Raw genomic sequence first — 20623 nt, forward strand, 5'->3', positions numbered from 1 at the left:
AGCGATCTGGCTCATTTATTTTATTTATTATAGTTTTAGTTATTTTTTGATTACTGTAAATATTTTTATTTCTATTTGTTTTAAATTTAGTTTAAGTATCTTTCATAATAATTGTATCATCTGACGTTTATTTTTTAAGTATCCTTAGGAAATTGTTCAGAGGCGTTTCTCCCCAGATCATATCGGCTATCGAAAAGCTCTATGTCGACAAAAAAGTCCGGTCTATGTTCGGTCGTCTATCACGCTACATGGCTTTAAACTTTAATCGTTCACAGGAAACTATTTTCCCACCCTCTCAATCTAGCTAAATTCTCAAATATTTTTGAAATGGCAACCAAATATGTTGCATTCTTTTCACAGACATAATTATTTTACTAGCAACCCCATCCTTTCAAATGTCTAGTGTCAACGTCAGAATAAAATTAATGTCACATTTGAAAAAAATCGCGCGATTTTCATATAGTGGAGACATAAATCTGCAGTTTCTTAAAAAAGATTCTGGTATTTAGATATTTAATTTTTTATGTAGTAATTTACGATATTCTGTGTAGCTTCGTTATGATATTCAATGTAAAAACGTGGTTTTTGTGTGTTGTTGATTCATTTGAAATATGGTCTTGCAAGTGGGAAAATAGTTCCCTCTGTCCGTTCCCGGACTCCACTTTGCGTCACTATATTATATAAACGTGGGGATTTATTTTTGTGATTTTTTTTAGTTTTGTCAAAGTACTTCAGTTATTTTTAAATGTTGCTTTCAATTGTCTTAAATCATGTCTTTTAAAAGAAACTCATTTAGAGCCTGAAGATATATTAGAAAATCTTTCCGATTTATTGGACATCGAAATTCGAAACTGACGATGAAGATATTTATGGCGATTGCTTATACGTCCAGCGGATTCATTTAACTATACTAATCACAGACCTATATCAAATACAGGTCTGTGATACTAATTCAGATACATGTTCCTATTTATTGAGGAAAATAAATTCAAAAGTAGAGTCAGGGTAAATTACTAGTCTATATAAGTTTATGGACGTAAATGGGCAAAGGGCAATTATTTCCCACCTTTGGTCTCCATAAACAGGCAATGATGATATGATTTCATGTACACTGATATTCAAAATGACCCAAGAACATAATAATATACTTAAGCCATGAAAAACAGATTTTATACTTCGACCGGTTTAAGGGTTAAATGACGTTATCCGGAGGGCTCTTGTCACTGCTAACCTACCGGCTCAATTAGAGCAGAATGGTTTAGTGCGTAGTGATGGCAAGTGGCCTGATGGTTTAACCCTTATTGCCTTGAAGAATGGAAGGTGTCTATTGTGGGACGCTACTTGCGTGGACACACTGGCACCTTCTCATATTCACATTTCTTTCAGGGCAGCCGGTATCGTGGTGACCAACGCTGAAATTCGCAAGTTGCAGAAATATGAAGATCTTGTTAAAGAATACATATTTCTGCCATCTGGTGTTGAAACATTTAGGTCCGTGCTAGATTATTTTTTAAGCATTTGTCCAAACGTTTAATATAGTTAACAAATGACCAGAGAGCTGGTACATACCTCGGACTTTTTTTTTTTCATTATGTTATTTATTACAATGATTTCGTTCTGCAATTATTATTGTAATATAAATTAAATATATGTATGTCTTTTTTTGTCTATCTTGACAGACAAAAAAAACATTGATACATTGCAAAACTTTCATATCTTCATAAATTTTCCCCCATGAATATCGGTTATCCTATATACATTTTAAGTAATTTGTTTATAATGCCAGTAAACTCAGTAAGAATATTCAATTTAAACTCGCTTTCCATTAAGTTATACTTTTTTTCATTTCCTAAAAAATCGACCATAGGTGCTGCGTGTCTATGATCTCGATATCTCGGAGACAGTCTCGGTCTATAATGTAATGTAAAAAAAACTCATACTATGGGTGCAGATCCTAGTCTCTCGTTGCCCTTTTGCAGTCGTGGTTGTCAGGTTATATTATTTGATGTTTGTTTAAAAATACATACCAGCATGAAATCATAAATTAAGTCTTTTATTTCAGAAAACGATACAATATAGCATAATAGTTCAATATAACAACAATACCATACGGAAATTTTAACTTTACTATTGTTAAAAAATAAAACTACGTATAATGCACTAATGACCTTATCCCAATACATCATCTCCCAATTAAATTTACATGACGTTACTAAAAGCTGTAATATATGGTTTATAATTACAATGTAAACTATACACCATGAAGTCATGTCTTGGTGCTTGCACCGACGTATACACATCACGGCGTCGGTCTCGGTAATCATGTAGAGCATATCGTTGAAGATTGTAACCGTAATAAGCATGCACGTGAATATCACTTTTCATATACGTCACGGACAATTCCCTAGTTATAACAATCCTGCACAACGACATACATAACAATAGTAAAAACGAAGAATATCCGTACATAATACCATAAGGTTAAAAATCATTAAGTTTATTTATTAGTATGCAAATTAGTAGTGTTATAATTATACTTTTATATCACTACAGTGTTCCAATGTATCGTCTTTATGCCAGATAAAACACCAAATCGAAACAGAACCCTAAATTTTGTAATACATGATTAGCTTCAATTGAGGCTAAATTATATATTAAATGCAACAATGTCCGTTAATTTAATTAATTTCATTTTTAACCCTAGGGTATGTGTAAATGTTATACAATTAAGATAGTAATTAATTATACATATAAAGGAAACAATAGCATAATCAAATGTAATTCATTCTAAACATTCAGTATATTATTCACAATTCTACGAGTAGTGCGATGACTCGATACATGCCGAGGCCTATTACAATAATGTATGTAAACTTATCAGTGGAGTTTAAGAGCAGATACACTCCTATAATAGCCACGCCCACCTTTCTCTTAAATAGGCTTAATCTTCATTATGTAGCCATTTTTAAGAAGCTTATACAATTATATGCTTCAATTCATCGCTTACACCAATTATCTCAAATAAGTTCCTAACGCCTTTTGAATCAGCACGACACAATGCATCCCTAAAATGGTATTATAAGCTCAACTAAAGTTAGACCAACCATATGAAACCCTAAGTTTTAAAAGCGAATATCCTCAGTAACCGTTTTATCACTCCCATACTGTAGTGGCTAAAGTACATATTGTACAAATAATATTTGCGTCCTATTTAGTAAGGCTGCCTATAAAGTTAATGCCGTCACGAAGACTTTAGAAAGCATATTCTCAATGTGCAACAATCTAATTTTATCATCGAAAGCTTTCAAACAAATTTCGTTGTAATAAATAAATACAGTACATACCACTTACACTAGAATACAGGAAGTAATATATTTCCACACAGTGCACTTAATGTTTTAATAGAGGATTCCAAATATTAGATCGTGTATAAAGTAATGATAAACTAAATATTATTAAGTACAATATTACACATGTTTCTACACGCAAACATTAGTTTGAACATAAGATTCACAGGGCAGATAGAAGACATTAAGATATAAATTTTTTCTAAGATATAAGAGTTTCAAAATACAATTCAAATACATACCTCTAAATAACATTAGATTTTAACATTTATTACTTTATTAATGTATTATAAAATTTATGATTTTGAATATAACATCTATGCCTTTGTTGCTATAATGATTTCATTTATTAAATCGCACATATAGTCACACCTTACCTGAAAGATTTAGGTACGAGATATAACCAAGTAGAGCTATCATTACAAATGTCCTATTTTAGAATAGTATGCATAATATTAGCAGATACTAACGAATAGGTATTATTGCATGTGTTTTAATGTTGTTTAGAGTGATATACCCCGATATGGCCCAATGTATTATGTTACAAGCGAACAGGAAATCCGATCAGCGCGTCTGTTGCCACAAGTAGTCGTCCTTAAAAAAAAACTAGTCTATATTCTGCTTGTATTGTAAGTATAAAATAGTGACTAGATCTAGTAATGCCGTTTTGAACACATTTTGAGGTCTCCGGTTGTAAACAGATGAACAGTAATACATTGTGCCATTTTTCTAATTGTAAAGGATGTGCCGAGTCGAAGGTGTTCAAGTGCAATATGTAAGTTCCCGCTGAGTTGTAACATGTAGCTGTTTGCAAAAGTTGGACACGGGAAAGTTCAATTCGATTTATAAGCGCTTGTGCAACAAGCAATGCCAAGTTTTGTCATCTATAATATAAAATTAGCACTCTAATACAATATTAATAAAAAAAATTGTAAATTGCTTTATAACATATTATAACTAAAAAAAACAACATGCTATTTATTACAGTACGAACCAATGAACAAAAAGAAACAGTTAAATTGCGTAACATAATGGGATTTGTAGTAACGCGAGCGTTATCCAGAACTCAAATAATAATTAAAAAAAAACAAAGAAAGAACCCTCATAGGATCTGTCTGTCACAGCCAATTTGCTGCCAAACTACTAGACCAAATAATTTGTAATTTGGTTTTATGTACTTTTCCGTTACTCAAAGAAAAAAGTACATAGTAAATAAATGAATTTTGAATTGACGGGCAACTTTTGGATTAACAAAATAAGAATTAAACTGTGTCAAGTGGCATCATATAAAAGGGCTTATTGTAGAGTTCATATATTTTTTGTTGTAGTTGTACAATATGTGTAGTTTAAAAGTTAATTAAGAAAAATACGAAAATCCTCCTCCGGAGGATGTTCCTCCATCTACGAGACTATTGAGACTAGATTTTAAGAAAAATCTAGAAAAATATTTCTGAACTCACATGTACGAAAGTCTGTAAGAAGTCTATATTAGTAAAAGAAAACGAATAAGCTTATATTTTCAGTTGGTTAACATATTTTGCAAAACTTTACATATGGGTGACATGTTTTGAGTTGACAGTGTTCAATTTGTACAGAACCCTTTCCCCATAAGTTAGCTCTCTACTTGCCCGATTTATTTCTTGTACAATGTGATACAAGTGTATAATTTGTGTACACAGACTATAAGACAAAAAATACAACTTCAAACATACTTAACTTGCTATACCCAACTCGTGCGTATAAAAAGTCAATGTAGTTCACACAACTGTAAGTAGTTTATTTATAAAATGCTCTTTACAGTATACCGTTATATCTTTACAACAGTTTTTAATTCTTAAACTTGATTTTCTACCAATGTTAGCAGTACTTCATGTTACAACCCAGAATACAAGTGAATATGTATAGTGTAAACAAGTAAGCATGCAAGTGGGTCATGTGTATTGTTTAAGTGTAAAAAGCATTTGCAAGTGCATTAGCATTACTACTGTGATTGACGACCTCATTATATGCATTTCCAGTTGTTTATTTATATAAAACTGACATTGACAAACTGATTTATTAAAATTATTCTATACTGTAGCTGAAATTCTGAAAGTTATTCATCAATGTTGCAAATAACAATGAATGATAGAAAGCCCTCATCTAGTGAAACACAATAAAATCGTACGTTTAAGTTAACAACAAACTGTTTCATTGAAATAATTCTAATGGTTCTTATCGTAGTTGAATATTACTATTGACATTGTTTCCTTTACTTCTGTTAAGCTAAAGGCCATAAGGTAAAATCGTTTTGTTCATGATAATATACAGTCTTATGTAATTAAAAGAGAAGAAGACATGTAGGGAAGACAAAGAGGGAATAAACACGGCAAGGTGAAATATTAGGAACTTACTAAATTATTAATAAAATATCAAGAGTTGCACTAAACAGCGTAAAATGTGTCAAGTCAGGGTAAAAATATCGTGACATTGGAAATGTAAAGGATAGAAAAGTATACACCTATTATAAAACAACTATCTGTATTTTAACAAGAATTTCAATGTCAATAGTTACATTAGATATATCAACAATGTGTAAAGAGCACTACACCAAATTATTAAAGGTTATAACGATTACGGATGATTTACAAGTATATGGTAAAGAATCTAAAGAATGTCATGAAATTATTTTGTTCGGTCAATATAATAAACATAAGCTATAATACTTACTATGTATCAACAAAACAAAATACGCGATTGTCAGCGCTAGGGAAATTCCAAATTCATTATAATACATAGGTAGATATTATATATTAGCGAAATACTTCAGCTCATTTCTAGAATTATCAGTGAATCTTACAATACTTAAATTTCCATTAAACAATAAAATAAAACGGAGGCAGTCATCAGACGCCCGCTCGGTCGGTATCGATGACGGGACACTGAGCCATTCGCTCGAACACAAGTGCATAACGGAAGCTGGGGGAGGTCGCTACTGTAGAAACCTGAAGCTGCCTCGTGTGGGATGTTGGGAGTGTTGCAACAGCGGTATTTGCGAGGTGGCGTCGGGTCACCGCGGGGGGCTCGGGGGCCATTCACATGAGAAACTTGCCGATGATGATGCCCAGCAGCGCCATGCCTATTGCGGTGGCGATCCACGGCATTAGCGCGACCTGGCCGGTCTTCTCGGGGCCGTACGAGTGACGGCGGCCCACGCGCCCGTCGCCGCCCACTTGCTGGTGCAGACGCAGCAGCTCCTCCTATTAAGTCATAACCAACACATTCGTGAAACACTATAACACATATTATTTACACTTAGTCTGGCCATAAATACTGTTAAAATTAAAAACAAGCAATACATTACTTTTGAATTTGGAATCTGTCATTTTTATACGATTGTTCATTGTGTTTTATTATTTTCGCGCCAATATATTGTAAAATATTTTGTGATATTAAAATGGAGTGGGGTGAAAAAGAGGATCGAATCGCTGTGATTACATGACATAGACATTACAAGTATGGAGCCAAATACAACTTTTGAAATCCTTCATATGCTTGGTATTAGTAAAATGTTTGTGTTCCGGGCTATTGAAAGGTACAATGAAACTTCCTCTGTTTTGTGATAGAAAAAAATCTGGCCGTCCACGTAGTATTCGTACGAAAAAGGCGATCAAACCAGTAAGGGAAAGAATTCGAAGAAATCCTGTCCGAAGGCAAAAGATTTTATCTCGGGAGATGAACATAGCACCTACAACTATGTCGCGTATTTTAAAAAATGACTTAGGATTATAAAAGACGTAATGGTCATTTCTTAACTGATAATTTTAAAAAGAAAAGGGTGGTAAATTCAAAACAAATACGTAAGCGGTACGCAAAGGGAAGTCACAAAAAAAATCTTTACAGATGAGATGTTTATACAAAAGCAATATTTTAACAAACAAAATGACCCTATTAAAAGGTCTAAAGAAGCTTCCCGATTTGTCGACAGTGATGGTTTTAATGAGAGGTTAGCTATGAAGGAGTGACTGAATCGTATTTTTCTGAAAAAAGTATCAAAACATTAGCACAAATGTATCAAGATACCATTCTTGAGAAGGTAGATAATCCCCTTGACAACATCATGTTCAATAATCAAGAATGGTTCAAAAGGACCATTCTAAAAAGAAAGACTCGGCGCCGGGTCACAAAGCTCGAACCACCCAATTTTGGTTAGAGGTGAACGTTTCGGATTTCATCAGAGCTGAAAACTAGCCGTCACCTAGTCCTGATCTTAATCCACTGGATAATGATTTATGGTCAGTTTTAGAGAGTAACGCGTGCTCTAAACGCCATGATAATTTGGAGTCCCTGAAACAATCCATACGATTGGCAGAGAAGAGCTTTCCCATAGAAAGGATGCGTGCTGTAGTAAACTAACACACTAATAGCAATAAATGTTACATACAAATAAATGTTTTATTATTCTTTGTAACAATATTTATGGCAAAACTAAGTGTATTCTTCAAACAAATAATGCAGGTTTATTTAAAACAAATCAGAATGCCTCACCAAGCATGTTCTGTAGCACTCAAATTAATTAAAAAGGGTCGGAATTCATTTCTAAGTTGCAGATCACACATCTACGTAGACCCTATGATGTGTGCTGCATCATCATCACTGCTGTCTAGCTGGTTAACTTCCAAAGGACAGTATAGTTTTTGAGACTTCTTTAATCAAAAATCTATTTGACATTTTTTTATTACCTATTTGATTTATTTACATTTATATCATACACATAAGTATTATGCCAACCTTTTTCAGAAGCGAAGCAAAAAATAAATATATTATTTAACACAAAACAACTAATGTAAATTCGCTAAGTGAATAGTCTTTTAGTACATACATAAAAATAGATGCAGGGCAGATAGAGCAATAAAATAATATCTTGAGTAAGTTCCGGCGTTTCTTCTGTAATTGCGTTGAAATATACATAATTTTAAAATCGAATTATTGTAATCGCTTGCGTGTTAGTAAGAGTTCAAGGTAGAACCCTTTGTGGTTCGACTCCGGCGGCACCACCGCCACACCTATTTCTGCCTTATAACAGCAGTGTTAAGCGCTGCTGTGTTCTGGTTTGAAGGGCGTGGTAAGGGAAACATACTTTTCCGAGGCGTTCCAGCTTAGTCCTCAGGGATAGCGGCGCATCTGTGGCCGATACGTATATCTAATCCTATCTGGAGTCGATTACAGATGTCCATGTGCGGCAGTAGCCACTTACTATCAGGTGGACGGATTGCTCGACTGTTATTACTACATATATAATAAAAAAAGGATATTAATCGAGGCTTTGGTTGGAAGTTTAAGATGAAATATGCAAAAACGACATAAAATATCTTCATGAATATGTCGAGTTAGCCTGCTCTTAGATTATTATTATATTGTTATTGTTTTCCATATATTTAATTGTTACTGTATATAAGAATACTGATTTTCAGCAAATTATTTTTCCAATAGAATAGAAATAGTTTCACAATCAGTAGGCAACAAACAAGTTGTCGCATAGTCACTCCTCACATTAGCAGAACAAAGTATGAACAAGGCGTGGTATAAAATTGCCCAGTCACATCGCAAACAGCGCAAGCATTATAAATTACAAAGCTATAATTTTGATAAAATGATATACACAAGAACCTATTTATTAAGAATACATCATATGAAGGTAAACTTCTATTGTTATTATTTAATAACAAATAGACGAACCAATTTTATTTATCGAGACTAACAATATTTGAAACGATAACAGTTGGAGACAATAATTTAAGAGCGTCGCCGTGTAAGGCATACAAAGGCGTTGCCAATTAATAATCTTATTATACAAAAGTATAGTTTACAGAAAGCAAAGCGAGATTACACCTGGCGGAAAATGCCGTGTCATGGGCCGCCCCAAGGTTAAACTGCAATGCAACAAATCGTTGAACGGTAGATTATATACTGTTCATTTACGCACCGCTTAAGCCGTCAGAATATTCATTGTGAATTTATGTAAGGGACCTTAAAAAATTTTCGACGCCAGCGAGACTCCGACCAGTAAAAAAATAAAAAAAGTAGTAGTAGTAGCAAAGTGTCCCCTCATTTTGACATTATTTTAATATGTAATGAGATACATTATTTTTTGTATTTACTTACTGACGATTCCTATTCCAATTTTTAATTTAAATACTCAGACAAAAAACATCGATTAAATAAAATATAATTTTAGAGAAAAACAAAAAAAAAAAATAGAAAAAAGAGAACAATATTCGCGTAGCATTCCTTTATTATACAAAAGGCTTTTGGCATGTATAAATAAACGCAAATAAAGATTTTTATACTTATAGATATAAGTATTTCGTGTCGCGGGTGGCATGGACACAGGCGAACAAACAAAAACAAAGCAAGTTACGGTGTTTTGCAAAGTTAATACACACTGTAAATGCATACACGGCGACACGTTAGTTTCAACATTTTTATCCACATCAGTATGTTTTGGGTGGAATGGATACTGCTAGTCCACATGCATATTAAACTTATACAAAAGCTATGAGCTTGTGATTTTGAATATGTTTGTTTCGGTAGACTGACGTACAAATACATTAGTATTAGGTTATGTACATAAGGTGTAAGATGAAAGAAAACATTAAAACTGACAATATAGCAGTTGATACATTTATCAACATAGTGCCACAACACACACATTTGTTTAAGGCGGTTGAAGTCGTAATTCGAGCGGAGGATATTTCACTAGCTATCTATTGGGTTTTATAGAAGTAGAGGAGTGTTACTGCACTGAATTGAATTGGTTTCAATGCTGTGTTAAGATACATATATTATTTTATTGACCTGGTTCTACCAGGTGGACTGCATACAGGAGCAAGGGGTCCATCCATTATCTACAACATAGAAGTAGCAAACGAGTCCAAACAAACAAATGATGTCCATGGACAGATGTGAAATATCCTAAAGTGGACCACAAATACGTAGTCCACCCCATGCTACCTCTGAGGACTACGTTGGAACGCATCAGTGGATCTTCTTTACCACACAAAAAAAACAAATCGTGTAACATGTGGAAACTATGAACAAATGTTGAGATTAATGTCGAATACCCGTGTCACCGTGTATGTATTACACAATTATAAAGGTTGGCATAATATTCTTATAAGGCGATTAGCACCCACGTTGGAAAAAACTCAATAGTAGTATTTGGTCAAAATATTTTCCTTTGTCACACCTTACATTAATTATGAATTGCCTACTTCGAAAACTTCTTTTAAAACCACCATGGAAGAAATGAAATGGTTGTTTTGTGAAATTTTAATATTTGATGATGGATTTTTATAATAATTAAAATAAAAAAATCCTTTATAAAGTGTATACACCAAGTATTAAACAGATGTTATTTCAATTTCATACATTACCTTCACACATTATAAATTACCGATGATAAATTTTCAGCACATCCATAATGAAATGATAATAATAATTTAAAGTTTTGATATTATTTTATAGGAGAGTAATCAAATTTTATCTCTGTATTATTTCGAATATATCTCATTACTCACACAATAAGTAAAATGGAATTCAAAACTTAAAAAAAAAAAGAAACAAATGTCAACAAAATAGCACTCTCACAATATATTTTTTTATAAAAATCTATTTAGCCTACATTTGAAAAGCTCGAATTCCGTTTTACTTAATAACACGTACAATGTCTGCTTTAATCCACTATATTTGTAAAAAAATTGACCCATGATACTCTTCCACTCTGCAAATATTAAATTTTTGACACCCTGACACATTTAACATCGTAAATAATAAAACGTGTAATTGGTTCTAGGGGATCTACTACAACCATAAAACAAACGTTAAAATGCACATAAACCATAAGGATGATAATAAAGATACATAAAGTACACCAAGAAACATCCAACGTGTGCTTTCAGGAATTGTGGTACAACAAATACCTGACCGAGTCACACCAATACAACATTTATTAATTATCGTATGGAATACATTAAATCTACTATGTAACCAAGTTACATATCGTACTTACTTTTAATCGAAGATTTTCATGTCTCAATTTGCTCTCTTCCTCTCTTAGATGAATCACCTCATTTGTTGCTTTTTGCAAATCATTTTCCAAGTTTTCAGATTTTGCGAAAGTTGTCTGAAATAATATGATTAAAATATCTAAGTAGATTGCAAAAAAGCGGATGTCAAACATTCTTGTTTTGGCATACGTTTTTTGCAAAAAAAAATAAAAATCATGCAGTTTTGGGGTAGATTTCAGATGTTCAAACACGCTGCAAGCACAAGCAAAGAGCTCAGCTTGCTAGTGATAATAAATGAATAAATAACTTGTGATATTAGACTAAAGCCTGACTGGTTATTCGTTTAATTTTCATAAAAAAGTTCATTTTAATCATTTTTCAATCCGTTCGAGATGATTCGGAAATTCCAAATCATGAAACAGACGCATTTCCTTTCCCTTAAAGGTCATAACATCCAGTACGGTAGCGACATCTAATGTGCTAAATGGATGTGTATCGTCTACGCATTATTTGACTTTATACGAACGATAGTGTATAAGTTAAACGGCTCAGAAGTACAAAATCCGGAAGGCTACAATTGGGAATATTTTTCTTTAATTTTTCGACTTACATTTTTCATACCATGAACATTTTAGACACAATTAAGTTATACGCTTATTGAACCGGCACTTATTCAAGTCCATTGATATACATAGAGCGCGTACTTATAACAATAAATTATAAAGATACTATGGATGTTAAGTGGATAGGTATAGCAACACTTAGCTTCTATAAGCTGCATCACTCAGTGTCAACCGGATACTTACAAGTAGTTTGTTACTAATAAAAAAATGTAAAGTTATGAAGCTGAAAAGATAATTATAGTAAATTTATAAATAAAGGACTTTTGTCATAATCAATATTGGCTATTCGGAAACTGCTAGCTCGAGCTCTCTGGACAGGAATTTTCATAAATACGAAAGGTCTATTATAAACTTAGGTATAAAAACATAAGGTTTGCTTCTTAAATGCAATCAAACCGCCTAAAATTTAGACTTCTATTTAAAATACATTATTATGCTTGTCATCAAATAAATTTTCAGTACTACTTAATTATATACGGGATGTAGATACCGGATGAGATATACAATTTGTTGATAGACGCAGAGATAAAATAGTCTCGCACTGAGCCAAAAACCATCAGTCGTCTGACATATGTCGCATTTGTTTTGCTAAAATTTTCATCTATATTTTACACTCCCAAGCCAATATTTACTATTTTTACATTTACTCTTATTTTTACATTTACATTTATTCATTAGTTTCGAATTACATTGACAGCGAACTGAAAAACGCTTATCAGAGCCGTTTGAAAGCGATGCCAAAATCCTAGTATATCTAACTTTTTGGTTAGATGGTTTCATTATTCACATTATCTATTATTTTTAAAGTACCCGATATTTGGTATAAAAATTCATTGATAGCAATTACGAAATTCAAATTCCATAGTCTGTTGAAATCCATGTTGAGCTTTTTCCTAGATGGGTGTGGAAGTAAAATGTATCAAGTGGATTTATATAGTAATCGTACGAATTGTAAGAATCTAGACGTATTGTGCACTCTTAAGTTGTAGACACTATTTTGTGATATAACTAATTTATTCTATTTTGGCATGCGTGACTGTATATGTTGCAGCCAACTAGCTTAACTAGCCCTTTGATTAACAGTCTAGCCTCATTACCAAACCGTCTCGTTCTACTAGCTTCTTATATGATATAAATGTCTATCTTTTTAAGTTTGGTTCCATTTTCCGCCCCCAGGCGCTGAAACCCACGTGAAGTCACAGATACCACATTATTTGTAATGTTAAGTGCGGCGCCAGCAAGTGGTAACATTGTCGGTACTCCTCAGTTTTATTGCATTTACGCATAAATAGAGAGTAAGAAATAAAAGTGTATTGGCGAAAATAGCAAAAAAATAGGAGACTGATTCGATCAAAAAGTTTTTGAACAGCATCTTTGCTTTTATCTTACTTTTTTCGCAATTATTGTTTGTACTGTGTGTAATTGTTGTTATGTGTAATAACAACTACATAGGCATATAAATAATGTAATTTGTTTAAATTGACATATTTTGGATGCACCCGTTCGCAGGGCACTGCCACACCCTGTTCTTTTAATTGTTTGATTATATTGTTTTTATGTTCCAAAATAACCTAACCAATCGTATATTCACGTATAAAATGGTGTAGGATTGGATAGGTTGGGTTGAAAGATAAAATTTTAATAAAAAACTAAGCGAGCAGCGATTGGGTGAGTCAATTTCAGCATAAGCTTAATCATCGGGCTTTCGTCTGAGATATTTCTGATAAGGTCAGCCTATCACATTAATGAGCCATGGGATTAGCTGGCACGCTTACGGTTGAATATCATTGAGGAAGCTGGTTGAAAGACATCGATTGTCAAGAGGCTGGGCGGTTATTTAAACGGCGTATTAAGCTAGTTGGTTCGCGATATATACATAATTTTAATTGCTTTGCAGCGAAATACATTCGGTTGTAATAATAGACAGTTGCATCAGTGTAAGTGCGTCAGTTAGTTTTGTTATAACTAATTTGACTTAATTAATTTGTAGCCTTGTTAAGTTCTAATGCTAATTTGTAAAATGTGCTCGAACCTATTTTAATTCTAGAAACCGCAGATGTGTGATTAAGGTAAAAAGGTAGGTTGTAGTTTGAGGTTGGTGCCTACGGATAAAGAGGATTCAAAAGGGGTACCGTTTTCGCATTAATAGATCCGGAAGTGAGGTCTTCATCCTTCCGCTTTGCTTCATTCTGGATGAAGCCTTCTACAGCATCCTGTAATATAATTGCAACAACATGCCAAGCTTGGACTTTCTTTTTTTTACCAGACTCGTCTTAATTTATGTTAAGCAAGCATTTACTGCAAGTTATGCCTCTTTCTCGTTATTCACAAAAATGAGATGACGATCAAATAATAAAATGATCAGGCATGTAACATTTGAACAAAGATTTTAATCGATCTAAGCGGTCTATACAAAAACACTGCAATAAACGATGCACTTCGATTTTTGTTAAGAGAAGGCTAGTCTACAAATGTAGGCTTTAGTTTGGTCTGCAGTATTAGAATTCTGAAGGAAGGACTCTAAACCGAACCGAGAGTTTAATTATCATCGACTTATATTAAACACCGAGTTGACCACGCGCCTCTATACGAACGGAGTCCACAAACTTAATGCATGTCATTGAGCCATGTGACACATCTACACTTAATAAAATACTCGGTCAGGAGAGTGGGCAAATAAAACTTAAAGAAGCTCACAACACTACAAAAATATAAAAATCATATCGTGCTTTAAGAGTTCCGAACTAAAACTACGTTATGGGGAATATACTATAATGTTTTAGGGAGGAACTCTAGTAGCAATAAACACCAATAACTAATACAACACCCAACGGCTTTCACATTCATTACCTTTGTCGATGGTTTGCCCTCGTCTGCTACGGCCACCCGCTTCTTGGAGATCTCGTTCTGAGCGGCGTTGTCTCCGGCATCCTGTAATGTTCGTATGCTATGTAATAAAATCACATTACACTACATCGCAGGTATAGCAGTGTTAGAAACGCGATTGCTCAATTGAGAGATTCGAAGTTCGGATTCCAGGCGCACCCAGATGAAACCATGATTTTTAAGTTATGCGTATTAAAATGTAGTGAGGAAATCATGCCTAAGATGTTTTTTAAAATTTCTCCAGGATGTGTGAAGTCTACTAATTGCAATTGGCCAGTGCAGCGAACTATGTCCTAAAAACCCACTCAAAGAAAACACCCTTGTTTAGTAGTGGAACAGTAATGGGTTGACGACAACTACAATTCATATAATATAACCTTGGACAATTGCATTGCTGTTTTATAGACTCGGCGTGAGTTATTCAGTAAACTTCAGCGCGCAATGAATGGCGAATCGATCGTAAAAATATTTTTCATTAACGCCGCTGCATGACGTAAATGTGTGCACAATTCCGTGAATGTTAGTCAATTACTAGTATGTATAGAAATATAGAACTATACACATGTATAGAGAAGCGATAGGCCAAGTGAATGCTGCAAATGCTGATGAATGCAGTGTCAGTTTCAAGGAAAGGTATCAACTTTTATCCTAGTGTGCGTGCAAGGGATTTGTAAACGTAAGGCTTTTTGTTATTAGAACTCGCACAAATCGATATTCGAAACTGTTATAAACATGCAATAGTAAGATATTCATATCTTAAGGTTTATATAATATGTATATAGGTACTGGAGTTTGCTCGATTTGCAACTTGCTAATCAGGAACGGAACTCTTAGGTATTTCAAGGTTTTTTTCTTTTACTTTTATTCTATTCTATTAAATGTTTTCGGGAAAGTTTTGCCAAAGTTAAGACTATCTTGTACAAAGACATCACTTAAAAACAGATCATTTGGTTTTTATAATATCAAAGACATAGATGTCTCGTATACTGTGATTTTATTGATATTTATTTTTACATGTCTACCTTTTAAAATCGACAAACATTAATACGAAAACTCTATTAGATATTCTAAAACACAATGCAAAAAACAACGTTAAAATGAAGCTAAGTGAAGCTTGCACTTGGAGAACATTGTAAAATTCACAGTATAATTGGTATGTAATTCAGCAGAGCCATTGTATAGCGTACAAAACTACAGTTTATAATGAAAAAATTACAGCATGTCGGCTGAAAACGGCGCTCGTGAGTATGTGAATACAATACAATAGAAACTGGAGTAGAAGTTAGAATGCCTATTGAAGGAATAGTTTTAATTAGAATTAGAATGGTTTTTATTGTTCAAATAAAAAGTTGCTTGTGTTACACTCTACTGTTGACTTCATCATCATCAACCCATTACTGTCCCACTGCTGGGCACGGGTCTCCTCTCATAGGAGAAGGATTAGGCCATAGTCCACCGCGCTGGCCAAGTGCGTATTGGTAGACTTCACATACCTTTGAGACTTTTTTTTATAAATCTCTCAGGTATGCAGGTTTCCTTACGATATTTTCCTTCACCGTTTTAGCAAGTGATAATTAATTTCTAATACACACATAACTTTGAAAAATCAGAGGTGCGTGCCTGGGATTGAACCTTGGACCCCTCGATCGAGAGGCAGAGTTTCTTAACCACTAGGCTATCACTGCTACTGACTTACAATGACTTTTTAATTGAATTGTGAAAAGAATAATAAGAATCTGACTTTTTTTACGTCATGCGCGTAGTGCGTCTTTCATTAAAGGATCACTGTCTCGTATTTGACGCCACACAACTATAAATAGAAAAGGAGTGCTGTCAGAGATCTTATTAGGCATTGTTCAGGCATTGAAATTTTATAGACTTCTTTTGTACGCAGCCTCTTATTACCTCATGTAGCTTCTATATGGCCCGTGTTGTCAAAAGTTTGTAGACTTGTTGCTGCCCTAGAGGACCAAGGTCCTCAAATTCGTATTGGTCCGAAATTAGTGAGAATATGTGTGGCGATATGCTTAGAACTAATAATGCAGCATTAGTAAGCAAAGGTGAAATCAATAGAATACGTAGGTTGGTTTAATGCATCATTCTTAATATAATACAGTTGCTGTAACTGTCTTGTCTGTTGGTATGATGTAAAATACAAAACATTATAACTTTTATCTATGCAGAAATCACAAGAGGTTTTTTGTAAGTTAGAAGAAGCAACCTATGAACCTTTGTAATCCATTTCATATAGAAGAGTGATTCCATCTGAAGCCGATCACTGATACATTGGCACACACGAGGGCTAAGATTGCTTCACATGTATTCTACCAATTTTAACAGTAGAAAATGGCTTTAAGCATATGGCTTACTTCAAGAGACCAATAATAAGATAAAAACTCAGTTGTCACTTTGCTGTCAATTTTTAAATTACGAAACATATAGAGATATACTTACATTGAGATTAGTACCACGTGGAGTCTCAAATACGCATTTTAGCTTGTAGTCCATCAGTTGATCAGGGCTGATTTCCTTCCACTGAAAAAGAAAAAGTTTTTAGGTGTTAGATTACTGGATAATCAAAATTTAAATTATTATGAATACATGTGTCATCAATCTATCAAAAAAGATGAACTTACGACTTGATCTATATTAGTTTTTCCCGCCGGAGCGATGACGCTCTGCACCATAAACTTATGTTTATGTTTCTCATTGGAGTCCACATATACCGGTTGTGGAGTGACTGTAATTAAAAAATATTTTAAGTGTCACGTTACCTACGACCTACAAGTAGCCAGGAGTTAAGGGCACTTTAAAAATTGACTACTGCTCCCTAGTGTATTTGGTGTTCCATTTTTTAATTAATAGGTATAATATCGTACTTCAAATGTAATTAAACAAAACAGAAAAAATTTAAAGACGATTAAAGAATACTTACTAGCTATGTCAACTTTACAGTTTGGCTCAAGCACTCCAGAGTTTGGTCGTACACAGTACTTCTTTGGTGCTGTTGTCTTGATTTTGAACAGCACTGTATCAGTGGTCGGGTTGTAGAGCCGCATGTACGAAGTGCAGCTTGGCTCGAAGAGCCCCGACACATCAACTATAACAAGAAAATAGAAATATTTACAAGATGAAATTATTTGATGACACCCAACTTACAGATGAGGTGAACATTACAATCCTAAAGAATAGCAACTCTGGCTGCACTTAGAATTCATATTTACAGATAACCATGGCAGTGAGTACCTAACATAGACTTAAATTTTACATAAAAAAGCTGTTAATTCTAAAAAAGTTGACTATATAAATTAGGAGTGATTAACTCCATGTTTTTGAAGCAAATACTTATTTCCACTTGCAGTCAAGGAGAACCGTGAAAGGAATCAATTAGTTAATGTTAATACCGGAGACCAATTGAAATAAGTCTACAACATCCACTGTATGCCAGTGTGCTAATGCTGCACCAGCAGAATAGTAATGGGTCAATGATAAAACATAATAACAACATTAAGTGATTCTAATATAGTCTCATTATGTTATATATGAGACAAAAGGCTAGCCCAATATATTTAATACTCATAATTTACTGTTTAAAATTTTAAAGTAGTTAATATGTCCATGTTTTAATTATATATGCAAATTGTAACATTCAGGGCAAATTATACATTTATTGAACCTTGATTACTAAGAATTTTCTTATATGTAATATGTAATAAGCACCCTGGAATATAATTATTCACATAGTTGCATATTGAATAGTAACAGTAGGATTGCCAAACAAATGTACCTATTTGTAAAAATATAAGCACACTTGACGCACAAATCACAAATGATCTCCAACATATTATGACACAATATGCAAGTCATTAACAATTAGTTACATGTAATTAAAGGTGTAACTTATAGTTACACGTTAGTCATTTTAATTAAGGTTGTCTAAACGTGACCTAAGGGTGGTTCCTCTCCCTCAAAATGATATCATTTATAAATAAATTGTATAACATGTAAATATATTATAAATATTTTAAAGAATTAAATAAACATTTGAATTGAAACAATTTGGCTATCTTAATACATAAAGTAAATATATAAAAGAAAATGTTAATGCATAAATAAAAAGTGATAATTCACAAACAAAATTATCATCAAAATCTAAATATACTTAAAATCACATGAGTAAAATCTAACATTGATCAATTAATTAAGTACACGGTGAAACTAGGCACATTCTGTTACTGAGTTCTGACTCAGCAAACATTAGTAAGAAAAAAATATAACCACCTTTTTTGGTCACAAAATAAAATATATAAATTATTGTAACATCTATTTTCCGAATAAGTGATTTCAAATATTTGAAATAAAGTGAATGAAGAATCTTAAGGCATAAAAACAGAAATCAAATTAGTGTTTCTGACTTGTAAGGAAATGCAAACTGCTAAGATTAAAATATAAAACTAGGTATCTATAAAGGTAATTTAAACATTCATAAGAGTATATTATCAGCATCATTTTTATTTATAAATCGTTCTTGTATTTTGCTGACGTTTTCTTTGTCTTATTGACGGTTTAATGCATTTATTTCTCATTTGAATACAATTAATTTACATGAGAAATACAAGTTATAAAAATATACACCCATAACATAAACACACAAGTTAAATGCAAGTTTTTGCATATTTCAGTAGTTAGTATCCTAAAAATTAAAATATTTCGGAGGCAGAATACTTATGCTAGTTATAGTTATTATTTTAATATTGTTGTATTTTCACTTTTTACTACTGCAAGAATGTAAAGATACATACAGACATAAATTTGAATCTATTTACAAATAAATTTACTAAATGTAATATAAGATGTTTTGCAACTGTAAGCTTATCATTGTTACAAACATTATGTTGATCATAGAGAATGGTCTGCTTCACAATGATCAGCATTATAGCAACAATATAAACATATACGTAGTAAACATAACACCGTGTTTTATGAAACAGCATCTAATTATGAAACTCAATATCAATTTAATAACAAGGACTAATTTGTGCAATTCGTGTGCACAGGCAATCAAAATCAAGGTATGAACATATGCCACAATACCTACAATCGCGAATACCATGTACATACATATCGCGATGTTAATTCCAATCAAGAAGCAGCGCCGTCCGCCACTACCCACATACTTGTTACAATATTTTCGCTAATATACATGTGCATCAAACAATCTCCGCGTTATTCATATAGATTACGAAAATTACGACTGTCTATAAATCGTATTTTATGTTGTCGGTAAGTGTAATGAAAAAACCGCACCCTGACAAAACGCCGATATCTGGAAATAGAAACTCCATTTGTCAGCGGCTAACACGACCTATTACTAAGTTTTAATGCGGTGGTTTGCAGTTCACGAACGAATATATGAAAATATACTCACCTTTGAATTTCAGTTCGTTTTGTGGCTCTATAGTTAACACCTGGTTAGGCATTTTGTATTATTATAAATGTCGTATCTCGTTGGCAAAAACTAAATGATCAAGAAAATTACTTCTCAACGATGTCGGCCACAGAGAACGATGAATGACGAATACGAATCCGACATGCGCATTGCGCATGCGTTCTCTTTCTTTTTCTTCCAACATCCTTCCTTTTCATATTATGTTGCCAGTCGTCATTTGCTATATTATATATAAATATTGATACTTAAGTTATTATTTATTTACCATCA

At 33.2% G+C, this 20623-nt stretch overlaps 1 protein-coding gene and 1 long non-coding RNA gene across 3 annotated transcripts; one reads left to right on the plus strand and one right to left on the minus strand.

Moving 5' to 3' along the window:
• The first annotated feature begins 375 nt into the window (after window positions 1-375).
• On the plus strand, window positions 376-2044 carry LOC140743539 (uncharacterized). The gene is made up of 2 exons (XR_012102470.1): window positions 376-501; window positions 1387-2044. It is a non-coding gene; the product is annotated as an uncharacterized LOC140743539 (long non-coding RNA).
• On the minus strand, window positions 2035-20510 carry Vap33 (VAMP-associated protein 33kDa). Of its 2 annotated transcripts, XM_073074889.1 has the most exons (8): window positions 20333-20509; window positions 17840-18004; window positions 17541-17644; window positions 17359-17439; window positions 14869-14949; window positions 14151-14231; window positions 11398-11511; window positions 2035-6586 (listed from the first exon to the last, which is right to left on the minus strand). In XM_073074889.1, the coding sequence occupies exons 1-8, from the start codon at window positions 20382-20384 to the stop codon at window positions 6422-6424; spliced, it is 843 nt and encodes a 280-aa protein (XP_072930990.1). In that variant the 5' UTR covers window positions 20385-20509; the 3' UTR covers window positions 2035-6421. The 2 variants fall into 2 exon arrangements, with proteins under 2 accessions (XP_072930990.1, XP_072930991.1); XM_073074890.1 differs by lacking the exon at window positions 14151-14231 and having other exon boundaries at window positions 20333-20510.
• Between the last annotated feature and the right edge of the window lie 113 nt (window positions 20511-20623).

The sequence above is a fragment of the Epargyreus clarus genome, unplaced genomic scaffold, assembly GCF_041222505.1.
Source record: "Epargyreus clarus isolate Ecla_fem2 unplaced genomic scaffold, WU_Ecla_fem_2.2 ptg000007l, whole genome shotgun sequence".
Classification (NCBI taxonomy): Eukaryota; Metazoa; Arthropoda; class Insecta; order Lepidoptera; family Hesperiidae; genus Epargyreus; species Epargyreus clarus.

Bases quoted from the DNA above. Each gene is read 5' to 3' on its own strand.
- Vap33 (XM_073074889.1), bottom strand. From the start codon at position 20,384: ATGCCTAACCAGGTGTTAACTATAGAGCCACAAAACGAACTGAAATTC. The intron at 17,440-17,540 runs GTAAGTTCATCT...TTTCTTTTTCAG, and splicing joins AAACTAATATAGATCAAGTC to TGGAAGGAAATCAGCCCTGA. The intron at 14,232-14,868 runs GTAATGAATGTG...ATTATATTACAG, and splicing joins AGGGCAAACCATCGACAAAG to GATGCTGTAGAAGGCTTCAT.